At 33.1% G+C, this 17,272-nt stretch overlaps 1 protein-coding gene across 2 annotated transcripts in view; it reads right to left on the reverse strand.

The window, feature by feature from the left end:
- The window catches only part of LOC106131360 (LIM domain only protein 3), a 51,382-nt gene that overhangs the window by 16,162 nt on the left and 17,948 nt on the right, over positions 1-17,272 (reverse strand). Inside the window, exon 1 of one of the 2 annotated variants that reach the window (XM_013330449.2) lies at positions 2,211-2,415. The exons of the other annotated variant lie outside the window; for it this stretch is intronic. Within the exon in view, the coding sequence (XP_013185903.2) occupies positions 2,211-2,213 (3 nt within the window). The 5' untranslated portion in view covers positions 2,214-2,415. Of the gene's footprint in view, positions 1-2,210; positions 2,416-17,272 lie in introns of those variants that run through there. 2 annotated transcript variants of the gene reach the window in all.

Below are 17,272 nucleotides of genomic sequence, written 5' to 3' on the forward strand. Positions count from 1 at the left end.
AATAGAATGCAATTTTGCGGATGTGTTGCTGAACCTGCGCTCGGATTGGAACCTGCTGCCACCAAAAATAGTTTAATCAGAGTTATGGGACATTAATTAAATTACGTTGGCTATGGGCTGGGCTATAAGAAAATTGCTTTTATTTGTGGGGAGCTATTCAATTAAACATTCATTCATTTGCGGCCCATCGAGTGGCGTCCATTACATTTAATTATAATTTAGAAGGCCTCTTTAATGATTACATTCGTTTTTCCGTTAAGCATTCCTCGTGGTAAGTGATTGCCGGCTAGTATTCATAAATGTCATATTACGCAGTAAAAAAATGTTTAATCTTTGTGCTGCGGTACTCTTTTCGATTTTATGAAATCCTTTTTAAGTATATGTTCCCGTGTTAATTGTGGCTCTAAGCCTGAGGCCTAATCATCTAAAGAATATTGTTTTTCTTTTTGTCTTTATATGATGATTTTTTTAACATGCAATTCGTGCTTTTTTTCATATATTATAATATTTAGTAAATACGTCATCACTGTAATCATAGGAACACATAGGCACAGATAACCCTTTTTAGTACCTTGTTTGTAGGTTAGTATTATTATACCATGATATTTTTGCTAAAGATCATACATTATTGTTTTTCTATTCGTCCATCAATAATATCATCGAATAATAATAAATAAAAGGTTTAATCCAATATGGATTAAAAGTGAAAGTATTTATACAAAAATAGATACCACGGAACCTTTCGATAAAATTTAATTAGGTAAATCCCTTATCTGATACTCCTAATAAAAATAGATCAATTAAAAACAACTCTGTATAAAGTAAGCGATTTCTCAAACTACCTACGCTTTCTTGATATAGCGGATATTCTCTTAATCGTTTATTTACAGATAGTAACGGTAATATGAGATGATTTTAAAGGCCTCTTAAGCGCAGTGGCAACTTGGCCCTGTACCCGAAAACAGAGTTCAATCCTGATAAAGGTAAATATGAAACATAATATACAAATGTAGAATCATCTATCCGCAGGAAATTTTCTCGTTATGAACTATCTAAAGTTAATTCTATGTAAGAGAAGAATTATAAAGATTATAATAATGTTTTATACGCTGATTCTGTGTGATTTAGACGTGACAGTGTAGTAACTTACTGGAACTCTTATTAATGAACTACTTTACGGGAAAGTTAGACTTTTATTATGGATTAATTAATCTAACCATTAATGACAGTTTGAAGTAAAATTGATTCAACGTTATGAACCTTCAACCAAGCGCCCGGAAAATTTAATTATCTCTTTATAACGTGTCTTTTATATCTTTCAATTGCGCTATGAATTGTACAATGTTTATTAAACAACATTTTTTGCCGTGAGTTTCCCGGTAGTTTAGAATAGGACCGCTTCATCACTTTCCCCTGGATGTCGTGAAAGGTGACTAAGAAATAGGCTAAGAAACTGGGGATTCTTTTTTTAGGCGATAGACTACTACTAATTTTGAAGTCTGATTCATATCTCAGTGATCTGCGTAATTATATCGCACAATTAACTTTATTAAAAGTCCCGTCCAAATGAACACAGAAAATTAATTACGTTCACTTTACAAACTAATCTAGTTTGTTTAAATTAATTTTACGTGGTAATGGTAATTGTAAGTGAATCTATTAGATTTTCAACTTTTAGTAGGTACAATGCTCGATATTAATTTAGTACTCGTAACTGCGTTGCTTTATTAATACGTTGGTATTAAGTTTGTCGTTTATCAAAATTAATTACTTATATATTTATTTAATCTTAATTTTATATATACAATAACTAATTCTTAATCTATTAATTACTTATCTATTTTGATGATAATAAATGACATACCGTGTTAAAGTAAATTTAAAGTTTCGCTTTCAAAAATAAGAAATTATAACTTCTTACTTATTTATTTAAAATAACCTGTTAACAGTATCTGCCAACTTCGATCTTAGAGCTATTATCGACCTATCTAATAGTTTTTCCTATATCACGTAAAACGTAAGAAAACAAATTTTACCTGTCTTAACAACGTACACAAACACCAAAACGATTAGTAATTAAATAAACGAATATTACTTTAACACTTATTATAGAGATATCTGTACACAAATTGGGATAAATAATTAAGCGCACATCAAAGTACAGCCGGCATTGTGTTTTTATTAAAATGGGCTATAAAATTACTACTTACCATAAAATTACTTAATTGGAAATTCCAGTTCAAAGACGTTATAATTTTAGTTCACTTTTGATAGTCCGATGTCTCACTAAACACCTTTGTTTTCGTAATTTGAGTGAACGCGTTGGTTCTCAGTGAACGCGTGATTACCAACCGGGCGCCTTGTAAAAACTGAATGAATGTAGCGCGTTCTATCACACACTTCCTGCCTGCAGTGATAACACCTCCGCTGCATAACGAGACGTTTGTTATAGTTCTGTCACGATTGTATTCCATCAGAATAATTATCATTATTAAACAATACAATTAAGCAGTCATTATGAATGCCAACACAATTGTTTGCGCAGTTCATTCAGTAATTTTAATAACGATCGTATTTTGAAAACGTTAACCTACCAACCAATCGTTAAAATTAAAATGCATTAAGTACATATTTTAATGGTAATAAAATGTGGCGAAGAAAAACATAGTATGTTGGCTGCTTAGCTGCTTTTCTTCCCGTGAAGATTTTAAAAGTCTTATTGGAAAGGCTTATTGGATACTAAACTTGGAATTTTTCATTCAAGCGATGGGATAACAATTTGTCACTATTTAAAACTCAATTGTTTTACCAAGCCATATATGTATAGCTGAACGTGGCCTTTCAGTCTTTTCAAGACTGTTGGCTCTATCTACCCCGATAGGGTTTAAGTCGTATTATATGTATTTTTTATATATTTTTGTCTTAAAACTAGTAATAGATACGAGTATATCGCAAGCAAAACAAAAGTTTTGTCGAATAGTTTATTTTCGAGATTGCCCACGTGCAGTGGTAGAAAAAAGCGTAATATTATTTTTCAATTCCCATACAAAGGTGGTCGGCTGCGGCGGCAAATTGGTTGTATTGTCAATTTGGGCAGTGCGTGCCGGGGCGCAGATGAAATGTTTATTTTCAATTTCCGCCGTTTCCCGCGCCGCGGCCGCAAGGATTAGGATGCGGGACGACCGCGCTGCCGCAACTAGTTTTTGAACTAGCGTCAAGTGTTAAAGACATAAACGCCTATTTGAAAATTTCGTTTGTGAAGTAAGTTAAAGCACTTCTACAAAGGAAACACAGATAACGTAAACAAAAGAATCAAGACAGTAATAAGGCGGTCTTATCGTGATATGAATAAGGTCATAATTTTATATAACTTACAAATTTTCCCATGATTACGCTTATATTCTGGGGAATTTAGCTAACCTACAATGACAAATAAACTTCTAATGTCATGTTAATGCCATCATGAGTAAGCTATACTCTATCATATGATAATTTCTCAAAAATCTGTTTAATCAGGTTAATCTTATAAAGATACCAAAATAAGGGCGATTACAGATGGATATAAATTGTTCAACCAAATTTGATATTTGATCTGATTAAAAATATTAATATTGGTAATTGGCGATTTAAGAAACTTGTAAATACCAAATAATTTTTGCTAATATATTTTTGTCGAAATATTCTGAAATGTGTAAATTATAAAATTATCTGATATTTTATGTGTTATTTCCACAGATAATTATAATTTTTATACGTTGATGAACATTTATGATGACATTCGATTCACTACATACATATATATTTGACGTTTTACGTTTTTCTTCTAGAGATAGAGATAATAAATTTTAACCATTTTCATACTGTGTCACGTCTGTGTCCTCCTTTTTTTGTAAGTAAAGTGACACCCGCGACTAATCGCGTAATGAAGAACAAGAATAAATCTGTCAGCGTATGCATTATGACGTGGTGAAATGCTAAATTATTGCCTTTAAAACACCGTGTAATTACTTTGAATATTTTGAAATAAATAAAATATTTATTTCAAATATTATAATTGTATGAACCACTAACATTGTTTGTAATTGAAAAGCAATGGTAATTCTACATCTCTGTCTAACATAAGATTGTACCCATTTCAGTTTTTTTGCTGTAACGATAGTATACCTACACGTTAAGATTCGTACACACTGAGCCAATAAAAGCTAACAAACTTTAGCACGCACTAAACTAAACTAAACATTCTCACGATGACAGAAGTAAACGGTGAATCAAAAATGTTTTCACTTACTTTAGTTAATGTTAATATAGGAAATATCACGTCTTTATCCCTTCCAAGGTACACAGAGCCACTTGTCTCTAAAATACTCAAAGATGTTCGTTAGATGGCATAATGGTTGCTACCACTCGATACCTAGTAAATTGTAATTACTAAAGTAATTAAATCTGCTTTTACCATTTAAAACAAGAATGAGGCGAATGTTATACCGCTTACTGGCCAGTCTCAATATGATATATGAACCTGACTCGATTTTCCACGATCACTGCAACTCGATCCGGCCGGTGCGAATTGTATGAGAAATTCGTTATTGCGTGTAATCGCTAACTGACTAGCGTGGTGCACGATTTCAATCCGAGAGTCTCGAACCCACGACCCCGGTTGTCATGGCGATTTGCAAAAAATATATAGTTCACGAATAAACGATTTCGAGGAAATTGGGGTTATTAACGAGTAGGAGTAACGTAGATACATATGTATATATAGGTAGAAATGTCCACGGGCTCGGAGAAGAGAAGGAAAACGGCTGGTATAAAGAATGACATAATATAATGGCAACTATTACATAACATCATATACTACTCAATACTACTACTACTACTAACTTTAACTTTTAATATTAAAAAAAACAATAGGTTGATCTGTTGTTACTACAGCTTAGAGGACAATAAAGAAGAAATGGAAAAAACTTAATATTTAAAGGCATAAAGACCTGCCTCATTTACTGATTCATTCACTGACTAAACTCTCGACACATATGCCGATAATGCTAGTAAGTTCATTAAAGAATGAGTGTACATAAACTAGCACCTATAAAATCATAATTACTCATTTTCTAAAGATATTATTCCCAGAAATATTCATATAACAATATCCTAGATTATAATCCCTTCTTGGAATAAATGTCATAACATTAATATGCTGATGTTTGTAATTCAATATGTTTCGATTTTCATGCAATAGATATTCTATTGCGGGTATAACCTACAATACTAAAACAATTTCGTTTAATACATTTTGTATAAGACTAGCGCATGGCCGCAGTTTCGCTCTCAAAAGTGTCAAAGTATTTATTCTGGCTAAGCAACTGAGATTTAAGAAATAAATTGTAAGTATTAGGTATAAAAAAAAGAAAGATAAACAAGAAACATCAGAATAAAGTTGTTGCTAGAAATAGCACCATCTCGGCATATCTGGTAATATAACTAACATTTTAATTTTCCCCATTTAATTCCCTATTAATATTTAAAACAGTTGCCTATGTTTCGCTTCGATAAATAAACGATATTCATACTAAACTTCACTAAAATCCTAGGAGTTTAGCCGTAAAAATGCAACACATAGACCACATTTACCTATAGTTTTCGAGGAGTGTGGATAGATTCAAAAATAATTGCTGAGTTAAGCTTTGTTTCATTGTCGGAATACATTAAAAGGAATTGAGTGTAAAATAACCAAGGACTATTGTTTCAGAACTAAAGGGTTCAAAGTATCCGTCGTTGGTGGCGGGAACTTAAATATTAGCACATTTTATTATCCGGTGTTTGCGCACTGCTTCCTTTGAGCCACTTTGACGTCGCCGGCGGCTTTTCTAGATAAAACTATAAAATAAAGAGGGTATGGAATGTATACCGTACAATTTTTTTTAGCTTTGTTAATTAAAGACTTGACTTTTTCCAGGATATATGCTCCCGTGAGAATTTTGAAAATTATCACTATATAATTTGCCTAATATGAATGTATCTGTTTTCATGAATATATAATTTCATAGGCTTATAAACTTGGGATTCTTATTTTAGGCGATGGGCAAGCAAACGGTCACTTTTTGAATCGCAATTCTATCATTAAGCTTAACAACTGAACGTGGCCTGTCAGTCTTTCAAAAGAATGTCAGGGATATAAACGTAATTATATAAATGAATCTTTTTATTAGGAAAAAATATTCTTAAACTTTTAAATATAAAAGTTTCTTATTCTTCTCCTTATTCCGAGTCCGGTTGCGTTGGTCCGGGATGCGTTCTTATCTCTCTGAAAAAGAGTCTGGGGTACCACTACCACGTAGGACAATGTACATAGATATATAACAAAAAAAAGGGGTCACTGGTACTGGTACATGACCGCGACAGGCTTAAAACCTGTGCAACTGCGTCCCGCTTTATAGGTTTAAGCCACCGAGAATACTTTTAATAAGAAAGAATAAGGTATTTATACCTATAAGTAATTAGCTACAATCACATATGAAAAACAATTTGTTAGTTAACATGATCAATATAAAAATAAGAAACTCAATAAGTGATGCTCTAAATATTTATTACGCTTTTTATTAGTGTACCTTGAAGAATTTTATTAAAAGTTACACTCATAAAATGATATATATGTTAACTAAATGGTTTGTAAAATGGGGTTACAAGTAAGCAAATGTATGACGTCTTTAGACTGTAATCACCGGTGAAATGAGAACTCAAGGTATTAGAAAATCTAATGAAGATAATAAATTTAATATTTATATTAATAATGCTAGGTGAATGTTTTTATTAACTGAAATTTTAATATATAATTAAGAGAAAATCTATAGATTATAGGTAAATGTTTTTGTTTCAGACCATCTCAATTACTTAACTTTTTAAGATGACACATTTTATATGTTCTAACTTTTCATAGAAGCCTTTTCGTTGCAATGCTTTACCTGAAACAAAAGTATGTTTTTATTAACAAAAATTTACAACAAACAAAAGTAAATCTTACTTCTTCAGAGTTTGTCAGGTATGTGTGAAGATTTTTTTTTAATGAAACAGTTCTATTAGGCTGCTTGCTACTTGTTTTTACAAGAATGCAAAAGAAAACTGACTAATAACAAACTTTGTTTAGATAGTATTAATGTTATATGCTATATACAATAAAGTGTCTACATGAATAACAAAACAAAGGCTCTAAGGCCTGTTCAGCTGGATAACTTACTGATTCAATTATTAAGATTTAGATAGGAGCAGGTAGGTAGTTAATTCCCATGCTATACTAAGTTATTTCCTAATAACCTAATTGAAAAAACATAATTATATATCAATGTTTTTGAAGAATCGCTTATTCACCGTGCCGTTTCCAGTATACCTACACGACTATCACACGGTCGCCAGTGCAACCTAACGCGATATTTACCAATATTATGCAACACCGACCACAATTCGCTTGACATTCTGTTTGCAAAGGGCCCTCGACAATTGCATGTCATTTACGTACAAGGAAAAGGCTGGTATTACGAACGGTCAATATACTAACTGTAATAGCGGGTAATTTGGTAAAAAACCCTACACACTCGGCAGTTAAGTACTACTACGTACAGAACGCTTAGTCCGTACTTTACAATAGAAAATAATTTTAAAGAACCGACTTTTGTACTCGACTGTAAACTAAAGTAATATAACATACACTGCAATATAATTATACCTTATTTTAAGAATCAGTTTGTTATAAGTTAAGAGTTTTGTTTTGCAATATAAATAAACGATGTAAAATTGATGAGACGCCCATCTAGTGTTGAATCATATGATTACTTTGTTTTAACGGTATTGTTATTTGAAGATATAATGATGCAGATATATAATTGAACATTGTTCACACCTTTCATTTAATGAACATGGCACCACCAATTATACAATTTATTCATTCAATGACAAACTTGACGTTACTAATAATAATTGAGATAATTAACATGTACCTAATATTACTGTTCATAATACAACTGGCATGATCGGAATGACGTACAGCCGACACCAACACTCCGATGACGTCGCGTTGCAGGAATACCAAACCCCGTGGCTTATTAACTCAATAATTAAATTATTAGAAGTCTCCAGTTCGACTAATTAACGAAGAATTCCTACATTTCGGTCCACCTATTGGGCTTTAATTAAAACTGACAAAGCCGCGGGCGAACAAGAGCTCGCCAAATATAATATAGCTCTATAATGAAATGATCACTCGAAACTAATTAAATTATCGAAGTAATGGTGCGTGCTAGTGATACCGGTTACAGGTCGAATATGTATCACTTTACTACTAATATGCCCGTGGAAAAACATTATAGGTATTATATATTTTAAATTTTTATTGTATTTCAAAATGTTAATGGTAACGAAATTTTATCAACTGAATATAAAATTTCTAAATGATACAACAATATATTTTTTCTATTAAATACACTAAAACATTTTTTGTTTGCTCTTTTAAATGGCTGATAGAGAATTCCATATGCAAATAGAATTCAAAATGAAAAAAAAAACCCATGAGGAGCGTTCTCTTTTCTAGACGGTAAAAATATCACAAATAGTGACCCTCGCCTAGGTCTAATGAGCTATGCAATGATTAGATTGCTACATTGTGCGGGTCGGGGAGGCGGGCTGGGCGGTGGTAGGTGCAGCGACATTAAAATGACTAATTATAATAAAGCTGATATGTCCTCATAATTAACTAAGCCTGATGAAGAGTGCTTTGACGAAACATTGTATATTTACAGCCGCTTCAGCGCTTTTGTCTACATTTTGTCGGTTACAGATAAAAGGTGTAAACATAGGTTTTTTTTTAATTATTATTATATATGAAGAGAAACTTTGGAGCATTTAGAATGCGGGTTTCTGTTCCTTTTTTGCTAGATTCATATTTGGTAATTAAATAAACTTTTTGTAGGTTCAAAATTTCGAGAAAGAAAAAAATTTGACGCAGTTAGTTTAGGAAATGCTACATAAAATTAGGTAGTGTAAATAACATAAGCCGCGAAATATTTTTAGATCTCTGCAAAAACATAATGAATTATACCTAAGTACTTATAGCATATTTATAATTAAGTGTTTCCCTGACCTGTAATGATATTTACTTACATAAGATTTTTTTTATATTTATTTAAGGTATTACGTAGATTAAGAGTAAAATTCTTAGAGCAATTAATTGATAACCTAGATATCAGCTAACGTAAATATGTAATTAAGTAGGTATGCTTACATGGATTACAGTTTTAAATGTGCCATGTGTTATTTGTTTTTTTTTTTCGTTTCTAACAAATGTATTGGTGTACAAAATCACAGAAATCGGAATAATAAATTTTATATAATTACGGTTCCATTTTAAAGTTTTTGAAATATCCATGTATTTTAATATTATTTATATTTATTATTTATAGTATATGTTAAAGTATCCGATACCAAATACCAAAAAATACATACATACATACCATCACGCCTGTTTCCTATTGGGGTAGGCAGAGACTATGGATTTACTTCGATCCTTACAAATCTCTCCCGCTTCCTACACACTCATTACTCTTCTTATGCATATTCGACGATACTTCTAACATCTCTACTCCCTTTTTCAAGACGTTCGGAATTGGTATTTTATAGTTCGACGAGGCTGGCCCTGTCCTACTTTTACAATCAGCTCTACCAAAAAATGTACCGAACAATGTGGCCAAACTTAAAATTTCTAAAGAAATTCAATCACTTAATCACGCCTTGGTTTCCTTGACTATTTGAATATGTCGAACGGAGAAAAAATTCTTTTACGCCAATATCAACAACGGGACATCAATTAAGTAATTTCAAAGTTCGCAAAGTTAACCCGTTAGACAATACAGCGCTTCATCGCTTGACGGGCACGCGCTCCCAGCAGCACTAGCACTAATTAGGCGGAGTGACAACCCACTCCTGCCATAAAGCGCTGCAGATTTATCGCCGCAGATTATTTATATTATGTTTATTAGACTCCTCCCTGCTTTCCCGCTAATTGAATTGCCCGGATTTTTTATACGTAACAACACCTGAGGAGTTTATTACGGCTCATTGTTTTATGATGCCCTTTTGGGACCGCTTGCGGTGCGGACGTCGTATTATGCTTTATTTGAATGTGTGCGATTTTAATTGGAATCGTAATGTGGATTTTAACTTGTTTATTGTTTTTGTGGCACATTAAGTGTTGCCCACGAGTTCAACAAAAAGTTCCTACCACCCTCAACGCCACATTTGACTTGTTGAGAATAATACTTACGTACCTAGTACCGCAAAGAAAAACGCATCGATTTAATTGTGTTTCTTCTTACACTTATATCTCCACTTCACTAGTGAACATATTATTAGCATCGAAAACTATAAATCGCCGAGATAGTCAATTAAGTGAGTGACCGAAACGTCATCGTAATTAACATACATCCATAAATCATAGTCGACGAGGATACAAGTTATTTTGGCAATATCGTTATGATTAACAGCAACTCCGCCCCGGCTGGCGCATCGTGATAAATTTACATCGAAAATAACCGTTATTTTATAATGATAAGTTTCCAATGAGCAGAAGACGTGTAGGTGAGGCTCATTAGATTCGTTTCTACGATTGCGTAGACTACCCGCTGTCAATTAGTCGCATCAAGCGGAGCACCGCTTTCTAAAAGGTGCTAAATATCCTACTATCCTACTACTATTATAAAGGCGAAAGTTTGTATGGATGTTTGTTACTCTTTCACGCAAAAACTACTGAACCGATTACCATGACATTTGGTATGTAGGTAGCTGAAGACCCAGAATAACACATAGGCTACTTTTTATCCCAGAGTTCCCGCGGGATTGATAGGGTTTCCATGCGGACGAAGTCGCGGGCGGCCTCTAGTATATAATATATGCGAGATGAAGTCCATATGATGATATATTCAATAAACTAGGCGATAAACTTGTAAAAACCTTCGTTATAAGTAAGTAATATCACTTTGATCTTCTTCTCTCGTATTAACATCTCAATCTCTATTCTGTATTAAATCTCTCTGATATGTATCATTGTAATCACAAAATTAAGTGTACTTTAAAATACACTCGAAAACTAGAAATATACTAATGTATATTTCTAGTTTTCGTGTGTATTTTAAAGTAGCTTAGCGCTTAGCCAGTGACTTTTAACATAATCTAGTAGTTATCCAACTTTACACTGATACCACGAAAAGCAATTTTCCTCGGTGCAAAAAACAAAATAACGTCAAGTTACTCTACTCCGACGATATCTCATCCGAAATGCAACATATACCAAACATGAACTTAATACTTCCAAAAACAAACAATACCGTAGCCATCTGACTAATTACAACTTTACGCTAGAATAAATAAGATCTAATTTTGAAGAAGCTGCACAAGCATGTCCTTATCCACGGACACAGCTATCCGAGTTGTATCTACCGTTGATTTGTTGCTTCGGTTTGCGGAGTGTGTTCCGAAGCTAATTAATTTTAATTGGACTGGATTGCGAACCGTCTATTGTGAGACTTTTAGCCCTTTCGCCCCGGACACACAGCTGGAAATAGATGAAATATTATAGATTTCTTGACATCACATATTGTTTCAAGAACTCTAAAATGAAAATAAAATCATTAATTGCATGAACGCCGCTATCGAATTCTTTGAGACTTATCTTACAAAAGTATCGCATTTTTATTGCCTAACGGTTTTCAAGACTTCTTTATGTTGTATTAATTTCTCATTTAAATTGATAGTTTTGTAATATTCGGTTTCTGTATTCGTACAACAAAAAAGGCGTATTAAAAGTAATTATAAATCAAAAATATTTGTAAAGTTTCACAAAGCACATTTACTTGAAATCTCCATTACATAAAAACAACTATACCTACGTATAAATAATTACAATGGCAACTCACGCATGACATTACAGTTTCAATTTGCCAACACAATGAGTGGTAATCAAATGTACGTCGATGCGAATGCGCTGCTAATCCTCCATTATGAAGCATTCCTGTCCTGTCACAAATACGATCAGTGCTCGCCCTGTCAACTCTGATTGAATCGTTCTCTTTGTGACCAGTGTTCTGTCCTCAGTTGTAGAATAATACATAACCAGATGTATAGTTATAGTTGTCATGAAGCATGATATCCACCAATTCGTATGTTGTTTCTTACTATGTATTAAGAATTTATATTTATCATTAAAAGTATGTTGAAAATTCCAAATGGTGATTTTACCTTTATTGCTACTGTCTGTTCTTAAATTCACAAAAAAGAAATTGTTGATGTAAAGTTTTTGCTCTATAAATCAGGGTACAATCAAATAAGAGTTGTCTCAGATTAGTATTTAGTGCAAACTGTGTATTTATGGACAAGTCCTTTCTAGTTCTAAACATTTTTTATCGAATTTATTTCCAAACATCACCTTGCTTTAGGGCTGAATGTGGAACTCTATAACTATCAGCCGGACAACTTGTCAATAATATTTTCTTTTTTCGCATGGAACAAAAGAAGTAGGGACATTGGGAACTGTTGTATCAAAAGTCAAACACTACCAACAATCGCACTTCATTTTCCGCTCGTGCGAATTCATTAGAATAGCACTCCATTATTATTGTGAGAACCGAAATTATAACAATATATCCTCTTTAATCCTACTATATTTTTTTTATTAAGTAGCATTTTTTTATATATTTTTAAATACATTTATTGCTGAATCAAACTAAAAAAAAAACTTTAAAAAATAAATCAATCCATTCAGTTCATACATATTCCAATTAATTTCCTACATGAACGTTGGTAAATTGATAGCAGAACTATTATGATGTTGAAACTGCTGGTACAACGAGCAAAACAAACCCTTAATTAACTGCATCGATTTCGTAAAATTGTAAGCCTGCTCCAGAACAATGTGTCTACACGTTACGTGCTTGTCATATCTACCGTATCCAGCTATTATGGCCACTACTGGTGTACCATCAGCACCATCTGAACACGAAGATAGACATGCTGTTTACTTAAATAGGAATAAAATTAAAATTCCTTACCGAATTAATGAAATTAAGTTGACTAACCAAATATACAATGGGAGTGTGAATGGGGAAGTTGGAGTGAGAAGGCCTAGACGAACAAACCTTGATAAAAACGAGGACGTCCTGGAAAAAAAAGGTAAAAAAAAACCCAAAAGACAGCTTTATCAAGAGATTTATGAATGTGGATGAAGCGAAAGAAGTATGGAGGAATCGTGGCAAGTGGACAGATGTAGTCTCTACCCCTATGGGATTTTAATGTTTGCTATAAATCAAATGTTTTAACGTTAATAAAGACTTTCGCTAAAACAAGCATGATTCTTCTTTAAATCCAACAGGTGGGTCGTTATCATGCATGCTATTATTTAAGAACGAGTGTTTGTAGTTAACAGACTCATAAGATTTTTCATAGTAAATACAACCCTTAGAGCAAAACTGGCTTCTGTTCGGAGTCAGAAGCAGATTTAACCGAAATATCAATATTTGGGTATGTTACATATAAATACATACATAGGTACTTCAACTTATAACAGCTTATAAGCAGACATCTGCGGTAATTAAAAGCTGCAACGTTCGCTGTTGGCTCCCACAACTTTATTTTGCAGTTCAATTGCTGACAGTACAAGAACTGCAATATAAATATTAAAAAAAACTGACAAATGCTACTTGTTTAATCTCATGAGCAGGGTAATTGTCCAAGCAGTGACGATGACAGCGCGGGCGGTGGGTGGGGGGGCACGTGACCCGTCACTCGCAGGGAAATTAAAACATTCCGTTATTATTTTCATTCATTTCGCGAGTACACTTTTGCAATACGCGGTGTAGGGGAAAGTAATAAAAAATATTTTCATTTAGGATCTGTGCACACAGGACGCTTTTAAAAACTAATATAAAGTATAGGTATTATGTAGTTCATGAATGACATTTGTTGTTTCTATTTGATAACATTTTCCCCTAGCTATCGAAGTTCGGTTTGTTTCAACATAGTAATAATTCACAAATAAATGCTGAGCTAATAATGGCTAAATCTACTAATAATATAAATTGAAATTTTGCTTACATTGATAACAAAAGTAAGGGAAAACCGCAACAACTACTTATCGTGAGACAATTACAAAACACTAGATGACTTATTGCAATTGGTACCTAAATATGCATGTGCTTCATCGGCACAAATATTCAGATATTTTAAAACACATAATTGAAAACTATGTTTTTCAGTCACTCAGATCATCCAACTCTAATAAAGTTTCAACCAACATCCAATGCACTATCGTACTCGTCAGCAACAAACTAACATTTAGGCCATATGAATATAAGGACGTATATTGTCCGTCAAATCAATGCAATGTGTGTAATGTAATAGGCGGCAATATCTCGCAGGGGCCCGTATCAAAGTAATATCGGCAGACGCCGCCGGCAGAAATTTTAATAATTAAAAATCACCCCACCACGAAGGGAGTCTACACACTGCATTACACGTTATCATTTTTAATTAAAATTCTACGGCGCTACCAACTATAATGATAAAATATTTCGACTTTGTTATTATGATTTATTCATATTTTAATCTCTTTATTTATCACATTGCACGTATTTAGTGGCATTCCTCAAATATAATTGGGTGAAAACTGTACGAAAAGTTCCGCCGCCAAAGACCACCCAAGCGGTTTTATTGTGATCAGCCAACACTCTTATCTGGTAAACTACCATTAGCGCCACCGTTATTTAATTAATTTTACTTACTTTCCACAATTATTAACGAAGTTATGTGTGAATGCTGAATAATTAGAGTAATAAATATTCAATTTACGTGTATTTAACGCTAACGGCAGAATTTATAAGTAAAGCAAGCCGTCAAATTTGTCGATCCCTAGACATAAAACTTGTGTTTTATGGAAATGATAATTTAAACATGGAAAATTGGCGTTTTTGTAATGGTCGGTTTCTTTAGTCAGTTATTTATTTATGTACAAAAAATAATATGCTACAGTTACTAACAAAGGTGCTACTTATTTCATAAGAAATGTCTTCCAATAGACCCATGAGAGGTTAAGTTAGTGTCCGGAAAAAATGGGACCGTGAACTGTATCATAAATAATTTCAGTCATACAATTAACGATAGAAGTTTATAACCACTTGAAACCAAATTTTTATTTGATAACATTCAATCAGCTGAATGTAATGAGACTCGACTATTACAAAAATGATAGAGTAACATGTAAACATAAATTTCCTGTCCAAAATATTAGAAAACAAATCACAAAAACATCCAAAATAACCTTCATTACATTGTATTAACATTCCACCCTCACCTCACTCTCGAAATTGAATTGCATCTACAAAGCAAACAAACAATTTAATTTTCCATTCCATTTAAACGTGCGTGGGGGCAATATAGAAAAAATAGCAAACATTCATAGCGAATCCAATAGGCTAATCGCGAGTTATTAAACCCGAAGCTTCGGCCCACCTGATCGCCGCCGTTATAATAGAAATACCAGGGACTTATTATTAAAATTGCTGCTAAATTGCTCCCCTCGTCCCTGTATCTGGTGGCTGGGAGCTGACTTATTGACGTTTATATTGTACTCGTAATAATATTAATGCGTTTTGTCGGCCGTATATAACATTAACATCGGGTAGCAGTCAAAAATAGAGCTATTCACAATTACAATGCTTTAATTTCTTTATTGAATGTCAATTGATCTCCTTTAATGCTTGACAATGAGTAGCTAACACCATACCACTTAATTTTTATATCGCTTTCTGACATTTTCAAGAACTTGATTTTATATTCAATACAACATGATAATTACATGTTTCGGTCTGTAACATATTTCGGTCTAATCAATTGAGCCCAATTATGATTATATAGTAACTGGAATACATGTTCTATATTTGAACGATTGAAACACGATATTATTATGAAAAATATAAAACGACATTACGGAGTAAACTAAAACAAATAGCTAATTTTTCTTATAATTTTACTAGAAGAATTTATATCGGCTCTTAAAAATAATAATTTTTTTTCACATTCCCGTAGGAATTACTGGAAATCCTCACTACAACGTGAACTCCATAGACTCCACTCCATTTGACCAGTTATTTCAGTTGAAATTAATGTTATTCACTAATAGATATCATAAAGAAATCAATCGGTTTCAAGAGATTGTTGTATGTTAAAACATTGATCAAAAAATTTATGTACTAGAATCAGATTCCAAACGTATTAGAAGAAATTGTATATACCTACCTAACTCAATCAACTATCACAATTCTTTTCATTCCTTTTTCGAGAACCTGTGACACTATGAATAAACATTAATTTAACAAATTTCAATTCTCCATATCAAATTTTGACATTGTTATAACTACCTAACTCAATCATTGCAAGTCAATGGTATTACAATAACGGGCATTGTCGCAGCAGGACGTTAATTAGGTAAGTACGAGCACGTCACTCGGCGGGCTAATTAATTGAGCGTATTATTGGTGCATTGCAACCAATGCGGTTTCATCAATACCCGATACCTACGGCGCTAATGCGTATTAGTTTGCATTTCATTAAGTTGTAACAAATTTTTTATAAGATTGGAAAATATAATTACACTTTGATATTTGCAGTTGCCCGCGGCTCCGCCCGCGTGTAGGTCGCTTTTCGCGTAACCGGTAGAAACTACAATTATCCAGACCTATAATAGACGTCAAATTATTCTATAGTGTCCTACTCCCGCGCCAATTTGCATAATGCTCGCGGCCAGTGGATAGCCAGACTCTCTTTCAGAAAAAGTATCTAAAAACCGAGAAAATGAATGGTGCTTTTAGCTATTCTGGATTGATACGACAGATTGGACCGTTTTCTCCAAGACGTAGAACACTCCAGTATGTTCCGTCGAACAGCAAATTATACGTAATCCGTTGAGTAGTTTCGAAGTTATAACCAGCACCAGACAGAGAGACAAAAATTCCAAAAATGTTTTTTTTTTGTTTCTGAAACTGTTCTTTATTCGGCCTCTTTCAGTTTTTTGGAAAAATATTTAATTGTAGATATAGACACTAACGTATAACGTCAATTTTTTGGGAAAATGTTTAATCTACAAAATACAAATAGTTTTCCAAAAAACTGATACTCGATTTTACTTGATTATTAAGTATTGGATCTAAGGATATTAGTAGTAAGTGGAATTGCTATCTAC

Source organism: Amyelois transitella, chromosome 6, assembly GCF_032362555.1.
Source record: "Amyelois transitella isolate CPQ chromosome 6, ilAmyTran1.1, whole genome shotgun sequence".
Lineage (NCBI taxonomy): Eukaryota > Metazoa > Arthropoda > Insecta > Lepidoptera > Pyralidae > Amyelois > Amyelois transitella.